The sequence below is a fragment of the Hyaena hyaena genome, unplaced genomic scaffold, assembly GCF_003009895.1.
Source record: "Hyaena hyaena isolate Hyena2069 unplaced genomic scaffold, ASM300989v1 scaffold_548, whole genome shotgun sequence".
NCBI classification, from domain to species: Eukaryota; Metazoa; Chordata; class Mammalia; order Carnivora; family Hyaenidae; genus Hyaena; species Hyaena hyaena.
The window spans coordinates 394,211-414,574 of NW_024081181.1; the positions used below are offsets into that span (position 1 = coordinate 394,211).

Sequence of the window (20,364 nt, forward strand, 5' to 3'; positions counted from 1 at the left end):
CCCCACCCCCTCCTCCCTCTCCTCCAAGCCCCCCTCCTCCCTTCTCCAAGCGATCCCCACTCCTCCCTGCCCCAGGGGCCTCTTCCTCCCTCTTCCCTCCTCCCTCTCCTCCACGCCCCCTCCTCTCTTCTCCAAGTGACCCCCACTCCTCCCTCCCCCACGCGCCCCGCCCCCTCCTTCCCCCCAACGTGCCCCCACCCCCCCTTACCCTCCACGTGCCCCACCCCCTCCTCCCTCCCCCACGCGCCCCCCTCCTTCCCCCCCAACGCGCCACCGCCCCCTCCTTCCCCCCACGCGCCCCCTCCTGCCTCTCCGCGCGGCCCCCCACGCCGGCACCGACCTCTCCCATGCTCCCTCTTCTCTGTGCTCCCACCCCTCGCTTGTTCCCCCATGACCCTCCCCCATGCGCCCCGCCCCACATGTGCCCCCAGCTCCTCGCTCCCCTGTGCACCCCTGCACCGCCCTCCCCTCCATGCCCCCTCCCCCGTCCTCTGTCCTTCCCCGCAGCACCGTCCGCCCCTCCCGCGCCCTCCTCCCCCCGACACCACCCTCCTTCACTTGCCCCGGCCTCGCAGTTCTGGAGAGCGGCCTGCGTCAGCTCAGCTGACCAGCAAACCCTCCTTCCGTCTGCCGGTAACCCCCCTAAGCCCTCTCGGGTGAGGTGTCACACTCGCAGGTGCCGAGGGTTGGGGCGTGGGCGTCTTGGGGCCATCACCCTGCGGCCACACTCGGCAAAGTGACATATAATCCGTCGGAGACTCGCTTTTCTCCAGAGCAAACGGGCTCGGCCACCCCAGGTTCCCGCCAAGGGCCAGCGACCCCGCGGGTGGGCGGTTCTGTCCTAACCCAGCACGGAAGCCCCCGGACAACCGCAAGGGTTTCCGAAACCCCCCCGGACGGAGAAGGGCCCTCCAGACCCGTGGGAATTCGGGGGTCACGTGGGAGGGGGAGGGAGAAGGGGAGGAGGGACGTCAGAAAGAGAAGTGCACCTTAAATCCCCTCTTCCTGCAAAACCGACTTCCTGTGGCAGGCGGGCGCCAAGGGCAGCTTCTCACCCGAACTGAATTCTAATAAGGAAGAAATTGCTAAATTGATGGCAACCTCGAGAGAAAAGTGGGCAGATTATCTTAACGTGTTTGGTTGCCACGAAAGAAAACACTGATTGGACCCTGAACGTGTAAACAGAGGAGAGAACTCTGTTCCGGAGACTCTAGAAGGGAAGCCGGCCAGACAGACGCAGGGCCCCTCAGCGTCGAGCCCGGAGGGCACAGCCGCACCGTCCCCAGCGAGAAGGGCGAACAGCAGCCACAGACACGGGCTTCACAAGTTAGGGGCCACGGGCAGGAGAGGAGAGGATGGGGACAAGCGGGGACCCAAACCTCATGGAAAACGCGTCTGGGAGGCTGACGTCCTGTGGGCGAGGGGATACGCACGGGGCAGGGGAGTCTAATAGCTGCGTTTGTTTAAACCAAAAGAGTTTAATAGCTGCATCTTTTTATCAGGATGAGACAGGCCTCTGTCTGGTGCAGACGAAACCGAGTTAACGGGTAATTCAGAGGAAATGCATTCAGTCACGGCTCTGCCTCGACCACCTCTGCCAGAGAGAATGCTCTTTCAGACCCGGAAGGGCAGGGAAGAGACCCTTGGGGGGCAGACGGTGGGCAGACACCACTCCCTGTCAGGGTTCTGGGCGCCCGCCAGCTGAGCGAGGGCAGCGTGTTGCCAGTCTTCCAGGGGGGGCCACGGAAGCACGCCGCTCCCGTCCACCGAGGCCACGCGGAGGCGCGGAGCCCGGCACTGCCGCTCTGGGTCTCGGGCCCGGGGCCTCTGCCGTGGCCGCGTGACCGGAACGGGGGGCAAGGCAGGTCTGCAAGGCAGCAGGGCCGTCAGGCCGCTAACCGCGTGCTTTGTGAGGCTCCCAAAGGGAGTGTGGTCCGTAGGAGAGCAGCTTTGTTAGGGACGAGTCAGGTCAGAAAACAAAGGGGGTTGTTTCACAGAAGAGTGCGGGCACTCGGCGCCAAGGGCAGCTGTGAACCTCAACGAAGCTTCGTGGTAAACAAACACGGACCCAAGTTGGCCGGCCCTGGGCAGTCAGGCTTCTTTTAGCTGTGACCGTGCAGCTGGAGTAAGTAGGACGTCGTCTCAGGAGGCACCGGCTGAAGCAGTCACGGACGTGTCACGATGCCGGAAACTCACTCTGAAACAGCTCAGCCCCCAAATCAGCAAAGCGCACACACATCGGGCACGTCCGCGAGGGCTGACCTGCACGTGCTGAGCGTGGGTGGGGGGATGGAGGCCACCGTCAGGCTAGCGCTTCCGCCTGCGCGTTTACACTCCTGCAGTAAAACGTGTGCAGGGGCATCTTCGTGCCTTCTCGCGGAGCGCCCCTGGGCCGGCCCCACGGGAGCCCAGGGGGACGAGACGCGCGGCTGTGCGGCATCTGCCCCCGGGTCTGTCGCGCAAGCGCTCGACGAGCATCTGGACGTGAGCGGGGCGCCCTCCCGACCGGGCTCTGCAGCAGGGCTGGGGGCGAAGCCTTAGCCGCCGAGCGGGCGCTCGAGTCCCCTCACAGACCCGGGCCAGCGTGCGGGAGGCCTTGGGAGGGCAGGGCCCGTACCGACCCTGTCCAGCGTGTTTCTGTGGGAGACTCGAGGACACGGAAGTCATGTTTATAAAAAGTACAGGTGGCGGGAAGCCGACAGACGGAGGTACTGTGTTGAACCAGGAATCAAAATCTTCTCGACTGCGAACGAGGACGGATGCAAAGCGCCTCTCAGGCACCTCTGCGAGGGTGCGGGGACTGGGGTCCCGGGGGAAAGAAGAGGCCCCCGACCACAGTGGATGGCGACCTCGACCAGCAAACTCTGTGGCTTGTGGCGTGCCTGCGGCACAGGGAATGTGAAATTGCAGCAGAGCGGCGTGCCCAGGGTGGTGGGGTGCCCGGGGCGGGGCGTGCCCGGGGCGGGGGGGGGGTGCCCGGGGCGGGGCGTGCCCGGGGTGACGGGGGGGGGCGTGCCCAGGGTGGGGGCGGGGCGTGCCCGGGGCGGGGAGGGCTGCGACTGATCGCTCTGGGCAAGGAGACTAGAGCTGGTCCCGAGGGGCGGCCAGCGGCCTCAGGGCCCCCACGGAGTCAGGGGTCTGTGAGCTGCCCCGGGAAGGGAATGCTGAGGGCCGGGCACAGCCACGCTCTAGGAGGTGTCCCGAGTCTGGCCCAGCTTCACCGAAAGGGGTAAAGAGAAAATCTGAGCTTTGAGTGGTTCAACTGTGCCGACGGTCCATGCACTCGGAGCCCCGGCAAGCTGGTGGCGGGGCCTGCGTCGTGACCCCGTGAGGGTGCCTCTTCTAGGTGCCCTGAGGGCGTGGCCGGTGGACTCCTGCTCCTGAAACACGGTGTGCCCCCTCCCGGCTTCCCCGAGACACAAGACCCCCGTCAGTCTCAGGCGCGGGGCTGGGACATCTCCTGCGTGGTGCAGCCACGACAAAGCCCACAGAACCCGCTGGCGTGCAGATTGTGGACACCAACAAGCCCACGGCCTCCTGGAACCCGGAGGCAGACACTCGGCCGGCTCCTTATGCGGACGGTCCCTGCCCGGTGGCGGTGAAGGTGTGTGCGGAGCCTCCTCACACAAGAGGAGACATCGAGCTTGCTTACCAGACTTAGGAGGCTCACAGGTGCTTCCGGGCAGGTGGGGGCAGGTCTGGGTCGCTCAGAAGTGCCCAGCCCAGAATATTCCTATATGTGGAGTCTGCTTAGGGTTCAGAAAAACAAATTTAAGCTAAAGATTTGTTTGGAAAAAATTATATTCTCTGTGTTTTAGGGATAGTGATGCCTCGCTGAAATACCGCAGTCATGTATATATTTCAAATATTCTTTTCCGCAGACGCTTGAAATTTGTGTGCATTTTTCCGACACAGAGAAGGTCAGGCTGGCGCACAAGCGTGTGTGGGCAGAGTCCCGCCAGCATAGGGTTTGAGCCCCAGTGCCCTCATCTGGAAGGTGCAGGGGTGATTCCGTGGCGGGGGGGAGGCTTCCTGTGCTCGGCAGTAGCCGGTGTCCACACGCGGCTGGGCCTGGTGCCACCGGGTGCCCTGACAAGGCCCGCCGTCATCCCACCTGGCCAGGTCTGCGAGGCAGGCAGGCGCGCCCACAGCTGCCCCCTGCGTGGTCTCTTTCACAGCAAAGCCCTGAGCAGCTGGACTGTGAGAATGTTCCATCAAGTGCCTTTCTCTCCGTCTGCGTATCCAGGTCCTGGACACTTCTCTCTGGTTTCACCTCTAACTGTTCTTTGTCTCCATCTAATCTCTCCTGTGCTTTTGTGACACAGAATCAAAAATATATCTTGTTTAAGACGGTACGCCAAAACAGCGTTATCATCCTGTCTTTCATTTAAAAAGCAAATGAGCAGAATATTGCATAATTCCCCTTACAAATACAAATAAATTTAGGAAGTGTATTAAATTCTCTAACCTTGTACGATGCCCAAAGCACAGACTGAGCCGGTTCACCTGGTCCTACACTGTCCTCTGGAAGATGATATGGAAGTCGCCAGAAGCTCCTGGCAGGGACAGAAAGGTGGACACCGCAGCCACTTTCCCACAGTGCCTGTCAGGCTCAGGGGGAAGCCTCAGTGCGGGAGCAGCGGAGGCCCCTGGGGGCCCCAGACGAGAAGGAGCTCACAGGAGGGCGGAGGGTGCAGGTAGTGGGCGGGCTGGGCCCCGGGTGGGAGATGACAGCTGGGAAGCCACGGGTGTCCAGCTGGTAAACCCCACGGATGTGGGCTGGTGCACATCACGGACGTTGGGGGTCCCGTCCCTGGGTGGAGGAGAGTCTGAGAGGTCGGGCGCCGGAGGCGTGAGGACGGGAGGCCCCTGGCACGGAGTCCCCCGGGCACCCAGGGACCCGTCGAACCAGGCAACACAGAGCCCGGTGGACGACGCGGGACGCTGGCTCAGGCCCCCACCCGCCGACGCACGCCCGGAGCCTCGGGTGCGCCGGGGAGAGTGCGTTCTGTGCGCATGGACGACAGCACTGGCCACCCTCCTCGACACCTGGCGGTCCCACCACGGGGCCGAGTCTCTGCCACGCAGGCTGTGCGCGCCCGATGGCGGCAGGTGGGGTGAGTGTCCCTGGTGGAACCTGGCAGAGCCGAGGAGAGTTTAAGCCCAGGCGTCCGCGTCCTGCTCAGGGAGGGACAGAGGCTGAAATCTGCTGCTAAGGGTTCCATCTACGTGAAGGAGGCCGCAAGTGGGGGGCAGCGGGGTCCCTGGGCTCCTCCACGGAAACGCTCCCGTGTCTGTGTGCTTGCCCTGCTGTCCCTGCCCCGCACAGCTGTCCCCTCACGCCCCAGGCAGCCTGGAGCGCTGGGCTAGGCTGCTGGGCCAGGGCGCCGGCCACCTACCCCCTGGCGCCCCGACCCAAGAGGGCGGACGTCAGGGCAAGCAGGGCCTTGGGACGGGAGACGCCACCGTCGCTGAGGTCCTGGCACGGGGCTGCGGGGGGCACCTGCGGTCTGGCTTTCTCTGTGGGAGGGGTGCTGGAGGAAGACGCTCGGATTTAATATTTGCCATAAGGGACCCGATAGTCCACGTAAGTGACCAGACCCGTGGACACATTCTGTCTAAGCTTGCTGAGTGTCTGTTCGCCCCAGACAGCTAAGTGTTCCGGGTGCAGGTGGAAGCCTCCTGGCCTTCCCGTCTGGGCCCTGAGCACAGCGGCCAGGTTAGATCTCTGCACACTCGGTATCTGTCCGCAGCCCAGCACACAGTAGGTACTTAATAAGTATGTCAGTCAATTGCTGTTTTCTTTGTTCTTTTCTTTTTCTTTTTTTTTTTTTTTTTTTGCTTTTCTTCTAAATGTAAAATGCATAAATGAAGACAGCTCCTATTTTTAAAGCCCTTCAGGGAAACACTCCTCAGACCGCATGGAGACAGAGGGCCTAGCCTGAGCCCGCACTGACCTGTTACAAAACATCACGCCCACAGGCGTGTTCGGATTTCAAGGGTCTGTAATGCCCGTCAGTGTCTAAGGCAACACAAGACGCCAGCTTTTGATTTTTTGGCCCGTAAGCTGGGGTCAGACCACTGCCACTTACATCGGAGCCTGTCCTGTGGCGTCTGGTGGGCCAGGCGGGGGGGACTGGCGGGACACGGCCCTTGGCCAACGCACCAGGCCCCATCGCTGGCTCCAAAGGGCTGGGGCCCGGGATCCGGGACATGGGGGGACTGTCCCCACCGCGGACACTGAATTTGCTGAGAGTGCGGCTTTGCCGTGCCCTCAAAAACGCCAGCCGACAATGTTTTATCCTGTTTGAGGCACGCGCGAGCACCCCTCGTCTGCGGAGACGAAGGCAGTAACATTCTGTGCACACGACTGCTGCGCACGCGTCAGCATTCAGCGAGCGTCTGTGTGTCGGGCACTCTGGTCACAAACTCACTTCCGATCCCTCTCCTCTTTCCTCTCCGCGGAGTGGGTTCATACATTACCCAGAGTGCAAACCTGGCGTGGAACGTGCTAGAACACGGGTGGCTGGGGTGCCTGATAAGTGACCCAAGGAAGGGAGCCCAGGGCCAGGAAGGGGCACACCAGGCGGGTCTTTCGTCTGCGGGTCCCGGCATCACATCCAACCCCTAACCCCTACGAGGCGCGAGCTGCTTTACAGAACTGGTGTCTTTTGTGTGGCTGCCTCCTGGTGGTGCGTCCCGGCCAGAGGCGGCCCTCAGCAGCGCTTGTGGACCTGAGTGTAAGGTCAGATGGCTGTGTGCGTGCGACGTGGCAGGCGCTACGCTAACTGTCCTCAGGGCTTGGTGATTTCAAGGAAGATAGTTGGACCCCGATTATAGACGAGGAAGAGGTTCACAGCGGCTAAGAAACGGGTCTCAAGTTGCACAGTAACGACAGAGAGCGAGTACCAGGGGTGCAGCCGTTCCCCGACCCGGGACTGTGCCCCTGGCCCCCAGAGGAAGGAGCCGACTCCATTCTCAGGCTGGGGATGGCTTCCCCGGGGTGGTGCATTCGCTGCAGAGCACGGGGGGCGGGGACCCCAGGAAAATGAGGAGAGAGCAAGCGGGGGCAGCCCGGCCCACCCGGCTCTGAGGGCCGCCCTCCCCTGGCCCGGGGCCCGGGGGCTACGTACAGGTCAGCACTGCCGGGGAGCGGTTCTTCGGCAGGTTCTCCTCCCTCTGGGCCACGAGCGAGCTGTTGGGCTCCGCCTGGTAGGCGCACAGCGCTTCCCACTCCCTGTCCAGCCGGTTCTTGTTCTTCAGGTGGTCTTCCATGTAGGCCTGAAACGGGAAACAGAGTCAGGGCCGCAGCCCGCGGAAGCATCACGACGCTCAAGGGGCCACACGTGGTGCGGCCCAGGCTTGCCCTGCGGGCGCGAGCCACGAAGCTGGCTCCTAGCGGATCCAGGAAGGACACGCCCCCGCCCGGCGCACACAGCGCGGCCACGGCTCTTGACGCGTTTTTCTGGTCGGTTCCCAGGTGCTCACGATGTGTTCGCTCTGGGTTCGGAGCCTGGGCATCAAGGACACTCGGATCAGGACGTGGGCCCTGTCCGCTACTATGAACTAATGGGGGAAAAAGAAGTGCACGCGGAGACCAGACCTGGTCAACTGACCGAAAGCTGGTGTAGACAGTGTGTCCAGGCAGAAGCCAGTTTCCTTGGAACTGGCCTACTTTTCTGGATCCAGGGGGCGTGATGCAGAAGATATGGCTGCTCAGGGCGCCAAGTGTTGCAGAGCTTGTAGCTGTAAAAACACAGACCCGAACGCGATGGGACCAGATGTCCTGACCCTCAGCTGCGTGGCTCTTAATTTCTCTGGGCACCTGTCCGTCGGCAGCAGTCGCTAGATGTGGACGAGGAAATGCCTCCGGGACGTTCCCTCCCACAAAGACAACCACGTGGGCCAGCATCTCACCGATCTATGTTGTGGCAAAATGACCGTGATTTTGAGGAAAAACGTTTCCAGTGACCGACCCCAGCTGCTTTGCTGTGCCCGAAGGGAAGAGTCGCACCTGGAACATCTCGTGTGTGGCCCTTCAGTGTGTTGTGTGTGGACACAGGTTGGTCCCACAAACAAAACACACGCACGCAGGTCCAGGTCCCCAGTGGTCAGGCACCCCGACGTCGCCCAGGATCGGCACGCGGCCCCTGCCATCCCAAGTGAGCACCAGCTCAGGCCCCACGAGGGCCAGGACAGGCCTGCCCGCGCCTCCCCCCCCGGCAGCTGCTCCGGGCTTAAGGGCTCCCGGGAGAAGGAAGGGAGCTCACATCGGTCCTGTCGGCTCCTCACGCCTTTCATCACAGTCTGGACCAGCACTGACTTGAATCGTTCTGTTCACTCAACAAGCACCTACTATGTCCGTGTCGGTCCTCAAACCACGGAAAGCCGGTGCCTGGGTGGGCGCTGTGGGAAGGGAGGGATCACCCTCAGGGTCTGCCTGGCCCAGGAGGGCCAGCGATGGGCTGTGACCAGAAGCGGGGACCTGGGTTATTACTGTCACATATCTTCTGTGGCCCCTGCAGGAGCCCCTGAGGGAACCAGCCGACGGCCTTCTGTGCAGATGACTGAGAACCACGCAAGCCGGGCAGTGGAGGATGCTGTTTGCGTGACACACCCTTGACCCTCCAAGGCAGGCCCTCCTCACCAGTGCCTGACGCTGGGGCCCCCACCCAGTTCCTCCAGTTTCCTTGCACAGGAAAGAAGTGAATTTAAGTGGCCCAATCCAGAAAACGTCAATTGCAAACTGCTTTTATTTGGAGACAATCATGGAATACTGAATGCATATTTTTGTGCTAAAGTTATCCTAATATGGACATTTCAGCATGATATAAAATTTACGTTTGTGAAATACTTATCTAGCTAAAATATGGTGTGTGAGGGGTGGGAGGAGGAGGGGTAGTTCTGGCTCAAGCGCATGGTTTCAGTATTTCCGAACTTTCCTCTAGATCAGATATTGTCCGCGCAACAGGTGGGGGATGTTACCCCAGACCCTGCCCCCGGCAGCCGTTTACGTGCTCTCGTTCACCTCAACTCTGGGGCGCCAAGGCTGCAAGGTCACTTGAATTTCTAAACTTAGGGTGAGAAGCACACACTAGGACTCCAGGAGGCGAGCCTGGCTGGGAGGAGGGAGGAGGGAGAGAGATGGAGTTTTTTCACTGAGAACAAAGTCCTCTAAAGTGACACTTGGCCTTTGTTGCTTCTGTAGACATTCCTGCGTCTGCCCGGCTTGGGTCATCTCCAGTGGATCTGTTGTTAATATTTTTATGCAACATCATTTATGATATTAAACGGATATAATTTCTCCTTGCACGGTTTGGGAGACTGTCCTCTTTCATGTCTGGGGACAAGTACTATTTACCTGTGACAGGAAAGGATATTTTCGTGTTGTCTGTAAAATAATGTGTTTTAAACAACAGCAAAAGCAAACTGCCTATGAGGTCCTGTCTCTCAAGGGTGTGGGACGGGTGAACTAGGACAAGTACAGTAACCCTCCTCAGACACAGTTGCCTTTGGGAATAACTGGGTAAATTAACATGTAATTGAAACACTACTCATGTTCTTTCCTCCAGAGTGAATGTGTAGCTGGAGCTGTTTTAAAAACTGACATTCTAAGGCTTTTGTTTTATCTGTGTGTGTGTGACTGTACATTTTTATTACACATGTAGCATTCATAGAAAAGAAAGATAATGAAGGTCAGCAGAATGAAAACAAAAGCCACTAATAACTCCACCACTCAGAGCTAACCATAAGGCTTCTATAAGTCCTACCCTACTTGGTATGTACATTGGCTGCTTTTTTTTTTTTTTTTTCCCTTGCTGTTCACCATAGCTCAGCTTTGGACAGCATTCTTATTACAGGACTTACCTGAATTGAAAAGTGGAGATGAGACTTTCATCTTATATTTGAGGAAGCCAAGGTCTAGATTCGTGAAACCATTAGTCTGAAGCCCAAAGCCCCCAGCAGTTAGGGGCAGCACCCAAGCTTGGGTCTGCCCTCTGGGGCACTGCTGTTTTGTCTCGGCTCACTGCTGCAGCCTTCTCCCCACACCCTGACCTTCACATCCACAGAATAACTGGATTAGCACTTCTGGTCCCAAATACCATCCATTTCAAAAATCACCAAAGGAGCCTAGACTAGCACTGTCCTTTGTCTAAACTTCAATTTACTACCCTGTTCCTTTCTATCTCAATAAGACTATTTCCCAGTGTTTGATGCCCCACCCCATATCGCCATCACTCTCTATGCTTTGTTCACGCTGAATCTTCTGCAATGAATCTATCTAGACTTTAAGGTCAGTGCAAATGCTACTGTCTCCTTTGTGAGTCTGGGATGTGCCTACTGCCAGCCTCTCTGATCCTCCTTTGCAACAACTCCACCCTCCTCATCAAACACTATTTTAAAAACCATGCCCCATGACATTAAGCACCTTCTGCTTTGTGATACAGCTTGGTGGGGGGGAGGGGGTGGTCAGGATCTTCTTCCTCTCATGAAGTCAATATTTTTGAAAATGCGGGGCCATGTCTCATTCACTCGGCATGTGCTCTGAGAGCATAGTCTATATTTGCTGGATGATTGCTCATAACCTGGAAATTTCTAGAAGTAATTTGTGTTACAGATAAACATTTTACATCAATGACAGCATCTCTCCCAAAAACGTGTTTGAGTCTTCTGGAAGTTGGGAGAATTGCTCTGAAAGGTAACATAAGGACTCTAGAACGGTTCGTTACATGTTTCCTCACCACCTTCTTTCTTTCCGGGTTACCCTTCCAGCATGTCTACAATCCATGCCCGGTAAGTGCTGCAGCCATTGCGACGGGATGGCGGCCTTAGGAGCCTGGGGGCACAGCAACGGTTCAGAAAGCTCTTCTCCCTGACCTCCTCCTCTTCCTTCTGAGTCCAGACCCTGTGCCATCTCCTTGAGTCCTTCTTTGTCACTGTGTGAGAACTCCCGTGCTCGGGACGCGATACGAGCCGTCACTGGTGTGACCGGGGTGTTTCTAGAACCTGCCGTCCCAGGAGCTGTGAGCAGCTGCCAGTTAGGGACCCGTCTCACACACATCACTTTACACAGCCCTGTTCCGGGCTCTTGTGAGCACCTCCGAATCGAAGCTTTGAGAAAGCAGCCCTGGGACACACAGAGTAGTGGTTAATAGTACTAGTTAGTAATACTCGTTAGTAGTACTAGAAGGGAGCCCAACACATGCAGGTGGGATCCCCTGTGACGGGCACTGTGTAGAGTCAGTGCTCAGTGTTAGATGATTCATTCTGAAGAGCTTAGATAAACTGATGCTGATGGCTACGGCTGGTTCCTAAGGAATGTTCGGAAGCATGTCTTTGATCTCTCAGAGCTGCTCACTGCACCCTTGGCATCTGTGGGTGACGGAGGGAGAGGTTCTGAAGGGTTCTTGGCCGGAAGAACCTGGCATTGCATGTCGATATTCTTGAACTCTCTCAGGGGATTTGACTCAAGCTGATTTTAGGTGAATCCTGAGGGGGAGCTATCTGAACCGTCTTGAATTCTGATACTTTCCTGGGACCCAGGCTTAATGTGCTTGCAGAGACGGTAATCCCCAGATCACACCATCTGTGGGAAAAGGCCGGCAGGTTCCAGAACGTGGCTTTCCCGGGGTGCAATCACGGCGGACCAGGCGCCGGCACTTCTTTTGTGGTTTTGCCCAGTGAGAAGGACGCCGGATTCATGAGCTACCGGCCCGTCGGAGGTTCTCTGCTTCATCGCCCTCTTGCGGGCCCAGCCCCCCTCACATCTTCTTTTTTCTAGCGCACACTATCCAACCATGGGCAGGAAGGTCACAAACACTTTCTGGGTCACAAGGATGATGTGCCACCAGACGGCTTTTCACACAGTGTCGCTGTGTCAGATGAACGGGCCTCCACAGTTAAGGGGTAATTTTACACGGAGCCCCAGACCTCTGGGACAGAAATGTGATTGCTCAGAGACACGTCCACAGTTTGTCAAGACGGCTTAAAGATTTTCTGCAGGGTTTTCTGATCAAATTGTCAATGCTGAGAGGTCAAGACAGTGATTTCTAGAAATACAGAGCATTTGGGACAGTCTGGAACATAACAGGGTTTGGCTAATAATGACAAGAGCACTTGGCATCTGCTGGAGCTGACTTTGGCTCGCCCGCACAAAGCCTTCAGGAAAGCCTAAGGAGCTTTTGCTGAACTGGGAGGCAGTGAAATGGAGCAGGCACTGGACTTGATTTTGAAAGACTTCTTAACAATGTAATAAACAACGAGGACTGGTCCTCATGTAGCTGCTTCTGGGTTGTGCTTCTGGGCAAACCACCTAATCTCACCGACCTTTAGTTTACTGCTACATAAACTGAGAATCATAGTATGCCCTTCTGAGGGTTGACCGGGTCGGTACATGCACTTTGTGAACTACAAAGTGTGTATAAGCAGAAAGGATGGCCACCATGGCGGGTATCAGTTTTTCTTTAGACAAAGAGGGAGTCTCTTATGGGGATGGGGCACCTGAGTGGCTCAGTCAGTTGAGCGTCCAACTTCAGGTCATGATCTCACGGTTTGTGAGTTCGAGCCCCGCGTCGGGCTCTGCGCTGACAGCTTGGAGCCCAGAGCCTGCTTCGAATTCTGCGTGTGTCTCTCTCTCTGCTCTTCCCCTGCTCCTGTTCTCTCTCTTTCTCAAAAATAAACATTATAAAAAATTAGAGAAAGGGGACTCTCTTCAATTCCCTTCCAGATCCCGTGACTCTACCTCAGTCCTGGGGACATTTGCCGTTACCTAATGAACCACGACACAGTGCGTCTCTGCAAATACCAGCCACTGACTGCAGCCCGAATGCGGCGTTCAAGGGGCCATTGCAGCGGCACCATTACTGGGGACATGCCACTTCTGTCAGCGAGCGTAGTGACACTGTCACGGATGCCACCAAAGACACGAGTAACAAGAAGCGCCATCAAAGCCGTAGGTCGCAGCTTCAGGGCTGTGTCCTTTTAGGAGGGACGGCGGCCTTCCTGAAGCACTCAGCTGCTGCGTCCTGAGGACAGAGCCAGCACATGCTCCGGCTGTTGTACGACCCTGAAATCAGAGATGGTTCCAGAATTCAGCCCGTCCTCTCTACGGGCCCCCTTCTGTTGACTCCTGCTTCTGGGGTGGGGGGTGTCTGACGGCCCATCTTGAGAGAGGAGGCACTGGAAAATGCCGGGCAGAGCAGGTGTGACATCCAGTGGCTGCTCAGAGAGACGTGTGGAGAGCGGACGGTCATGGCCCCTGGCGCTTCTGGCCCTGCGCCGTCAGACGGGGCCGTGACCAGAGACGGTTCCAGGGCTTTTATGTTTAGTGTCCACATCGAGGACCAGCTTCCAGGATCACTAAGGAAATAATCCCACTTACTAAAACTCCTCTGTTTCACCACATTCAAGAAGCCCAGGTCTGCCTTTCGGTGCCGGTAGAAGCGCTACTGCCGGGTTCCGAATGCAGGGATCACGGGGTGTGCGGGCTCGTCAAGGGTCCTTTGACTCGGCCGCGGTGCTGGGGCCCCTCCCGTTGGGCAGCGCTGGCGTGTCGGTGCCCCGTGGGTCCCGGCTGCTGCGGGCACCCTGCCAAGTCCACGCGGAGCCCGGGGGCCGCAGGCTTAGCTCCGCTACGCGTCAGAGACAGGACACGTCACTCTTGCTCTCCTACCGCCAGCGATGAGGGGTGGGAAGTGCGAGTGGATGGCTGTTGGTACGAAGTACTGACACTCAGGAGGCTGGAGGGCCACGTACACACCAGCACGAGGGCCCCTCAGTCACCGTCTACGGCCGCCGGTCCCGGCAGCACGGCGCAGTGTCCTCACGGTGTCTGGGGGCCTCTCCTGCTTTGCGGGGCGATAGGAACCAAGTAGAAAGAGTCCCGACGAAACTGTTTCACCGCAGAAGCAACATCCTCCGGCTGTGGCTGAGGCACATTAAAGAAGGCTGGGGTGTGGGAAGACCCAAGTTTTGCGGGTGAAGCTTTGTTTCCGTTACTTTCTTTACACTGGCGCCTATCGCTGCGTTGCCTGACCGATGTGGCCATGGAGCCTCTCGTGAGAGGGAAGGGTATGAGTCGTGTAGGCTGCCCTTCCTTGTGAGGAGGCCGAGGCTTGCGCAGAAAGGTCAGCTGGCGGAGGAGAGCCTTTAAGAGCAAGGGGGAAGCTGTTTCCACTGCCATTTGGGGAAATGGGGACCTTTTCTCTCTTTAAAAGTAAATATCGTGGGGCGCCTGGGTGGCTTAGTTGGTTAAGCATCCGACTTTCGCTTGGGTCATGATCTCACGGTTCGTGGGTTCGAGCCCCGCTTCGGGCTCTGTGCTGACTGCCAGCTCGGAGCCTGGAGCCTGTTTCAGAGTCTGTGTCTCCCTCTCTCTCTGACCCTCCCCTGCTCACGCTGTCTCTCTCTCTCTCCTAGAAATAAATAAAAACATTAAAAAAAATTTAAAAAAAAGTAAATATCGTGACTTGTCTTCGTTATGACATTAAAGGGAAATGTTTATGTTAAATGGTTGAATTCCAAGCACAAAGTATGAAAGATGAAGGGGGCAGCTCCGTGGGGCCAGTGGTGTCGCTCAGTTCATGCAGCCACAGGCCCATGGCCACGGCCGCGGCTTCGTTAAGAGAGGCTCTGCAGCTCTCTTTACAGAACGCTGCGTCCGACACACTTAGACGCTGTTTACCCGTACCGTGCGCAGGTGTGTTACAATACTCGAAATCCAAAACCAAAAACTCGGAATAGTTCCAGTTCCCAGGACAGATCTCGCTACCCAGGACTGGATCCGAGGGTCGTTTGCCATTTCTCAGCTTAGACAAGGTTTACCGGGAACCGGGCTCAGGAACCACACAGCGGGATGCCAGCTGCCACCTGAGTCTGACACAGTGTGACCGTGAGGCGTGACCCCGCACGGGAGGGGGGGCCGGCCCAGGGCGGATGGTCTCCTGGCGGGTGGGGGTTGCGCTGCTGTGCTCTGTGAATGTGCAGCAGACACATGCCATGTTGTTAAGAACAGCACTGGGCGCAGACCCTGGTGAGGTCGGCTCGAAGCCTGCGCCTGGGCCGTCTGTGGGTGCTGTCCTTGGGGAAAGCAAACGTGGTTCGGCGTTCGGCCCCTGCGGTGTGCGCACAAAAAGCCTAAACGAGTCTGCTTGAGGAATGAACCAAAGACCACGCAGCTCCCCTCCCGCTTCCGTGGAAATCTTCTGAGGGGGGAACATTCCACACGTGTGAGCCTGACCCGCGGGGGCTTCGCGTGGGCAGCGGAAGTGGTTTCCATGCAAGTGTCAGCCAACGTCACTGCCCCCAAACCCTTCCCCGGAAAGCTCTGGAGACGGAGCCCGGGGGCCCCGGAGAACTTCTCAGGGCTGTCTGCATGTGACTCGGAGATGCCCCGGAACCCGGCAGCCTGTGCGGAGAGAACGGTGTGGTCGCTGGCGTAGTGGAGAAGCGCTCAAACACTGCCAGGTGGAGCCCTGATTGGAGGAGGTCCCCAGGGAACACTCAGTTCGGGCACAGAGGGAATAAACACAGCGACAGAACCGAGCGCAGAAGGGGCAGCAAAGGGAGCCTGCTGGTTCTGAGGCTGTGGACACTGAACTCCGTGTTTTATGTAAAATCCTTTTTGTAATTGAAAAATAAAACACAAAAACACAAGAACTAGAAAAAGAGGCAAAAGCTCTGAAGACAACATCATGTTTGTCCAAGAACTTCTGGGAGCCCCCCCCCCCACTCCGGGGCCTGAGTCCCCGAGACCCACGTGCTTCTGGAGGGAGAGACAGGGCAAGACGCACAGACCAGCGAGGAGGGGACGTGAGAACTAGTTAAATCCGGATTACGCAGGACTTAACCAGTGGGGAGCTTTACTATAATTTCGCTGCAATTTTGGGTCTCGGCGGTCTGCATCTTGCACGAAGCCCGGAACCAGAAGGAATCATGTGTTACATCTTGAACGGAGACGGAAGCCTGCGGCGCATTTCTCAGAACCGGGACATAAGGAACCCGGTGCAGGTCGCCCTTAGCGGGTGCTGGCCAGACACGGGCCCAGAGACACACGCTCCACAAGGAAGTCTGCGGCTTCCGCTAACCTTTCCTTGACAGATTTGTAGAAAAGCAAAGGGACAATTTTATGAAGATTTACAACTAAAACCTGGATGGATATTGTTACTAATGAACACATTCTGTCCCGGGAAGGTTCTAATTAATCAGCTTCGAGGCAGAAGCGGTTCTGTCCCTCGCCTCTGACCAAACAGGAGGAGGGGTGGTGCCCTGTTTTCCGCGGGGCGTCCAGCACGGCCGACCTCTCGGTGTGTGCATGGGGGCCACAGAGCGGGCGTCTGCAGAGGGACAAGCGGGGCGGTGTGCGGAGACTCTGCGTTTCCGGCCGTCGTTCTTCAAGCAGCTTGGTGAGCTTAAGTAAACGATTTTATGATTCTTTTTACCTTATTGAACATCTTAAAAATTAAGGTACCAGGTTAAGGTACAAAGATGAACGCTTACAAGCAATGGAAAAGAATTAAGGGAATTACACCATCTTTTCTGTGCACGTCCAGCTATTAATTTTTAAATTCAGGGCAGAGAGGTTCCTTGACGTGAGGAGTGAAAGCTGGGCTTCTCCTGTGATCGTGGAAGAGGGAGGCCAGGCCTGCGTTCCCGTCTCAGAGCCCTGCCCTGTGTCGGTGGTTCAGTGGGTTAGTCATTCATCATTGGCTCTGTTTCAAGCACAGCGGAGCGGCCGGGGCACCTGTGTGTTCCAATGACCCAGCAGAGAGTCTGTCCTCACGGGGCTGGCTTCTTTCGCTGGGGAACAGACCAGGTCCAGATAAACAAATATTAGGAAGAAAACGTCAGATGAGTGGAGAGCGGTAAGAACACAGGACACATACTTCATGTGTCACGATGAGAGGTAACCGTGTAAAGTACCTAGAACGTGCCTGCAGCATGTAAACACTCAAATATTTTAGCAAAAAACGAAAAAAAGAACAGAGGACGTAGAGATGGAAAGTGATGTGAGGCGGGAGGCCGGGGTCCAGACCCCAGGAGGGGAGGCCCCTCTGGAGAGCGGATTCTCAAGCGCATCCTGCAAGGTGGGAAGGGAGGGCTCATCATACAAAAACCGAGGGGTGTTACAGGGAGACAGACCATCCAGGGTGAGAGCCCAGGGTGGGAAGGGGCCCGGCATGGTCCGGAAACAGAGAGAGGCCCAGGGCGGCCGGAGCAAGGGGGGGTGGTGCCAGGGTCCCCAGGGAGCCAGGTGGCCGCGGGCGCGTCTGAGGTCTGTGGGAAGCGCAGTGGGAAGCCACTGGCATGTTTTAAGCAGAGAAGGCGCATAACAGTAAAGATGCTTTCAGAATGCACTCTCACTGCAGGTGGGGGCCAAGTGCACACGATGGGCCATTGCACGCCGGATGACAGGGGCTGACGTTTGGAGACAACAGGGAGGCGGAGGGCGCAGAGGAGTGGGCGGATGCGTCCTGTGCTGAGGGGCGGAACTGCCCAGATTCACTCACAGAGCGAATGACGGGATTTTAGTCTGCTCATCAGATCATCCGACCTGCTCTTCCCCATACTCCTGAATTCCTGTGACCCGTCACTTTATAAAAGATTCTGAAATTCGTTCACCCTTCTATCCGTCGTATGACCACAGTGGAGAAAGGTCTTGCTGCGTTCGGCTGAGAAACAGGGTCACAGCCTTACTTTCCCCGAAGTCAAAGTCTAAGTAAAATCCGTATTTCCAACAACCTCCGTGCTTTGGCCGGATGGACAAAACATTCAGCTATTTGATAGCACTGCTCGGTTTTCATCTTTGCAGTGCACAAAATCTCACTGAAGCCTGCCCCAAGCACCACGGAAAATTAACAGTCAATAGCTTAACCCAAAATTTAAAATGTAAAATCCTGCATTCTTTTTTAAATGTTTTTTTTTTTTTTAGTTTTTATTTCTAGGAGAGAGAGAGAGAGAGACAGCGTGAGCAGGGGAGGGTCAGAGAGAGAGGGAGTCACAGACTGAAGCAGCCTCCAGGCTGTGAGCTGGCAGTCAGCACAGAGCCTGACACGGGGCTCGAACCCACAAATTGTGAGATCATGACCTAAGCGAAAGTCGGATGCTTAACCGACTAAGCCACCCAGGCGTCCCCAAAATCATCCTGCATTCTAAATCGCAGACAAAGGTGTGCGCGTGTGTACGCACGCACGAACACGAATGCAGCTGTGTTAGGAGCCTGCTGTCACCTGCCGTCACCCTCTTGAGCGAATTGTGTCCTGGTGGGCTGGAAACCCGCGTTACCGCTTTCAGGCCACGCTGACTCCGGCGATTAAACCACTACTACAATCACGAGCAGGTTCCCAGATGCCTGCTCACAAAATCCCGTGAGAGATTCACAAACTGGAGCAAAGTGTCAGGACCAGTGCATTAAAATACGTTTTTTTTCTGTTTTAAAGATTGAAACCAAAAAGACGTCAGGTGTGAGAAAACAAGAATGTTTAGGAAACGACAAGAGAACACATCTGCACCGCACGTGGGGGCAGCTCAGAGCTTCCAAGGAACCACAGCAGAGCCCGCGTCCCGCCGGCCTGTCCCCCAGTCAGCGAGGGGCGCCAGCGTGACCTTCAGCCCGGAACACATGTGGGATTCGCCGAAGGCCCTAGAGGGACCGTCCCTCCCACACCAACCTTCCCGAGCGTCTAGAGGCCTCACGCTGCCTTTCTCCTGTTCACAGTGACTGAGTTCTAACCAGATCACTATCAACTTAGTATTTGAGTCCGTGCCATCAAGTCGGTGGGAAAAATCAGGACAACGAAATAAATGTAAGATACATTTTAGGAATTCCCAATAGGCCAATTATTTTACCCCTTGCAGCCTCTCCACTGTCTGGCATGGAGCCTGGCACGGCCTGGGTGGCCAATAAACATTTGCCGTGTGAATCTCGTCTGGAGAATGTGCGACAGCTCCGCCGTCTCTAACTTGGACCCCTGCGTGGGGGACCCACGGGTTTCTGGCGTCCCAGCCACGGCAGCGTCACCAGTGAGATCTTTTGGGACAAATGGACACCAGTGCTTCGTGTAACAGCTTCCTCTGACAATATTTGCTCTTGTGATCTTAAATCAAAGGAGCACCTGGAAGGGGGAAAAGGCACAGCTCTCTCCCACTAAACACATTTCCATCTCTTTTAGAATGTGCTCATAGATTTTAATTTTTCCAGTGCTGGCTCTTTTTCCTGGCTGGCTTTTGGATTCCCTCACCTCCGCCAGGATATTTGGGAATATTGCATAATCCATCCCTAGAATGTGTGAGCACCTCTGGATCCTATAAAATATTCATTCACTTTCAAAAATATTTGCACCCTGCTGTCAACGGGGACAAACGCGCACAGAGTAGCAGAAAATGGCGATTTTAATGGCAAATGCTTTTCTCAGACCTCTCCTTCCACTAAAACATTTTCTTCAAAATTATTTTCAGACAGAAGATTAACAATTTCAACATTAGCCGCTAATCCCCTTTCATTTAAAACTCTGCTGATAAAATTCTTTGCTTGTCACTCAAAGAGTAAGTAATAATTATAGATTTGAGGGTTCCATCACTGGCTTCATTAATGGTGAATTGCATGGAAGTCTGAGGCGTAAGTCCGCTTTGATACATCTCAAAATGCAATTTCCATCGCTTCCCTGGGCTGTGTACAATTAATTATACAGTTAATAAGGGAACTATGTTAATGAAAGGCACATTATTCATCCAGACCACCTGCCTTTACCAAATATCTTTTGTGTGTTTCCCTTTTTTCTGTCATTTTGGTCTACAGATACTAACAACAGCAGCCACCCCCCCACCCCCAGCCCCACAACTGATGATGTGGCGATTTAAAATGTCAGTCTGCCGGTCTGCAGCTCCTTCAATTAACACAAGTCTGAAGAAAAAACAATTCCGTTGCATGCTATTTCTATTAATTTCTGCTTTCTGGAAGTTTAAAGTGTCTGTCCGTGGCATTTGAAAGTCCTGGCAGAGCTATTTTCTAAGCAAGCACTTACTTCTAAGGTGTCCGACTTCCATCAATGGGACATCGCCTCCCGACAGATGGAAAGTCAGAAGGAAGTGCACGAAGCCTCCCACCTCACCGGCCTGAAGCCTCTGTGCTTGGCAAGAAGCAAATCATTCCATCTGCAAAATCAAAGTTTGACTACAGTTTAGCGCAGAAACCGGTGTTAGCTTTTACTCGAGAAAGAATATCCCTGAGCTTTTGATGTGGCTGAGAAGTCTGCACAGTCCAACTGAAAAGGAAGCTGTCTGATAAAGCTACTTCTCTATTTATTCGTCATAAATTACCTGAACAAGATGAAAGAACGTGTTTGCAAATAGTTTTATGGGTTTCTA

General features: G+C 55.8%; 1 protein-coding gene across 1 annotated transcript in view; it reads right to left on the bottom strand.

Annotated features, from left to right (window-relative positions):
- PTPRN2 (protein tyrosine phosphatase receptor type N2) overlaps nucleotides 1-20,364 on the bottom strand; it is a 754,508-nt gene that overhangs the window by 53,657 nt on the left and 680,487 nt on the right. Inside the window, exon 15 of the mRNA XM_039255854.1 lies at nucleotides 7,134-7,281. Coding sequence (XP_039111785.1) covers nucleotides 7,134-7,281 — 148 coding nt within the window. The remainder of the gene's footprint in view (nucleotides 1-7,133; nucleotides 7,282-20,364) is intronic.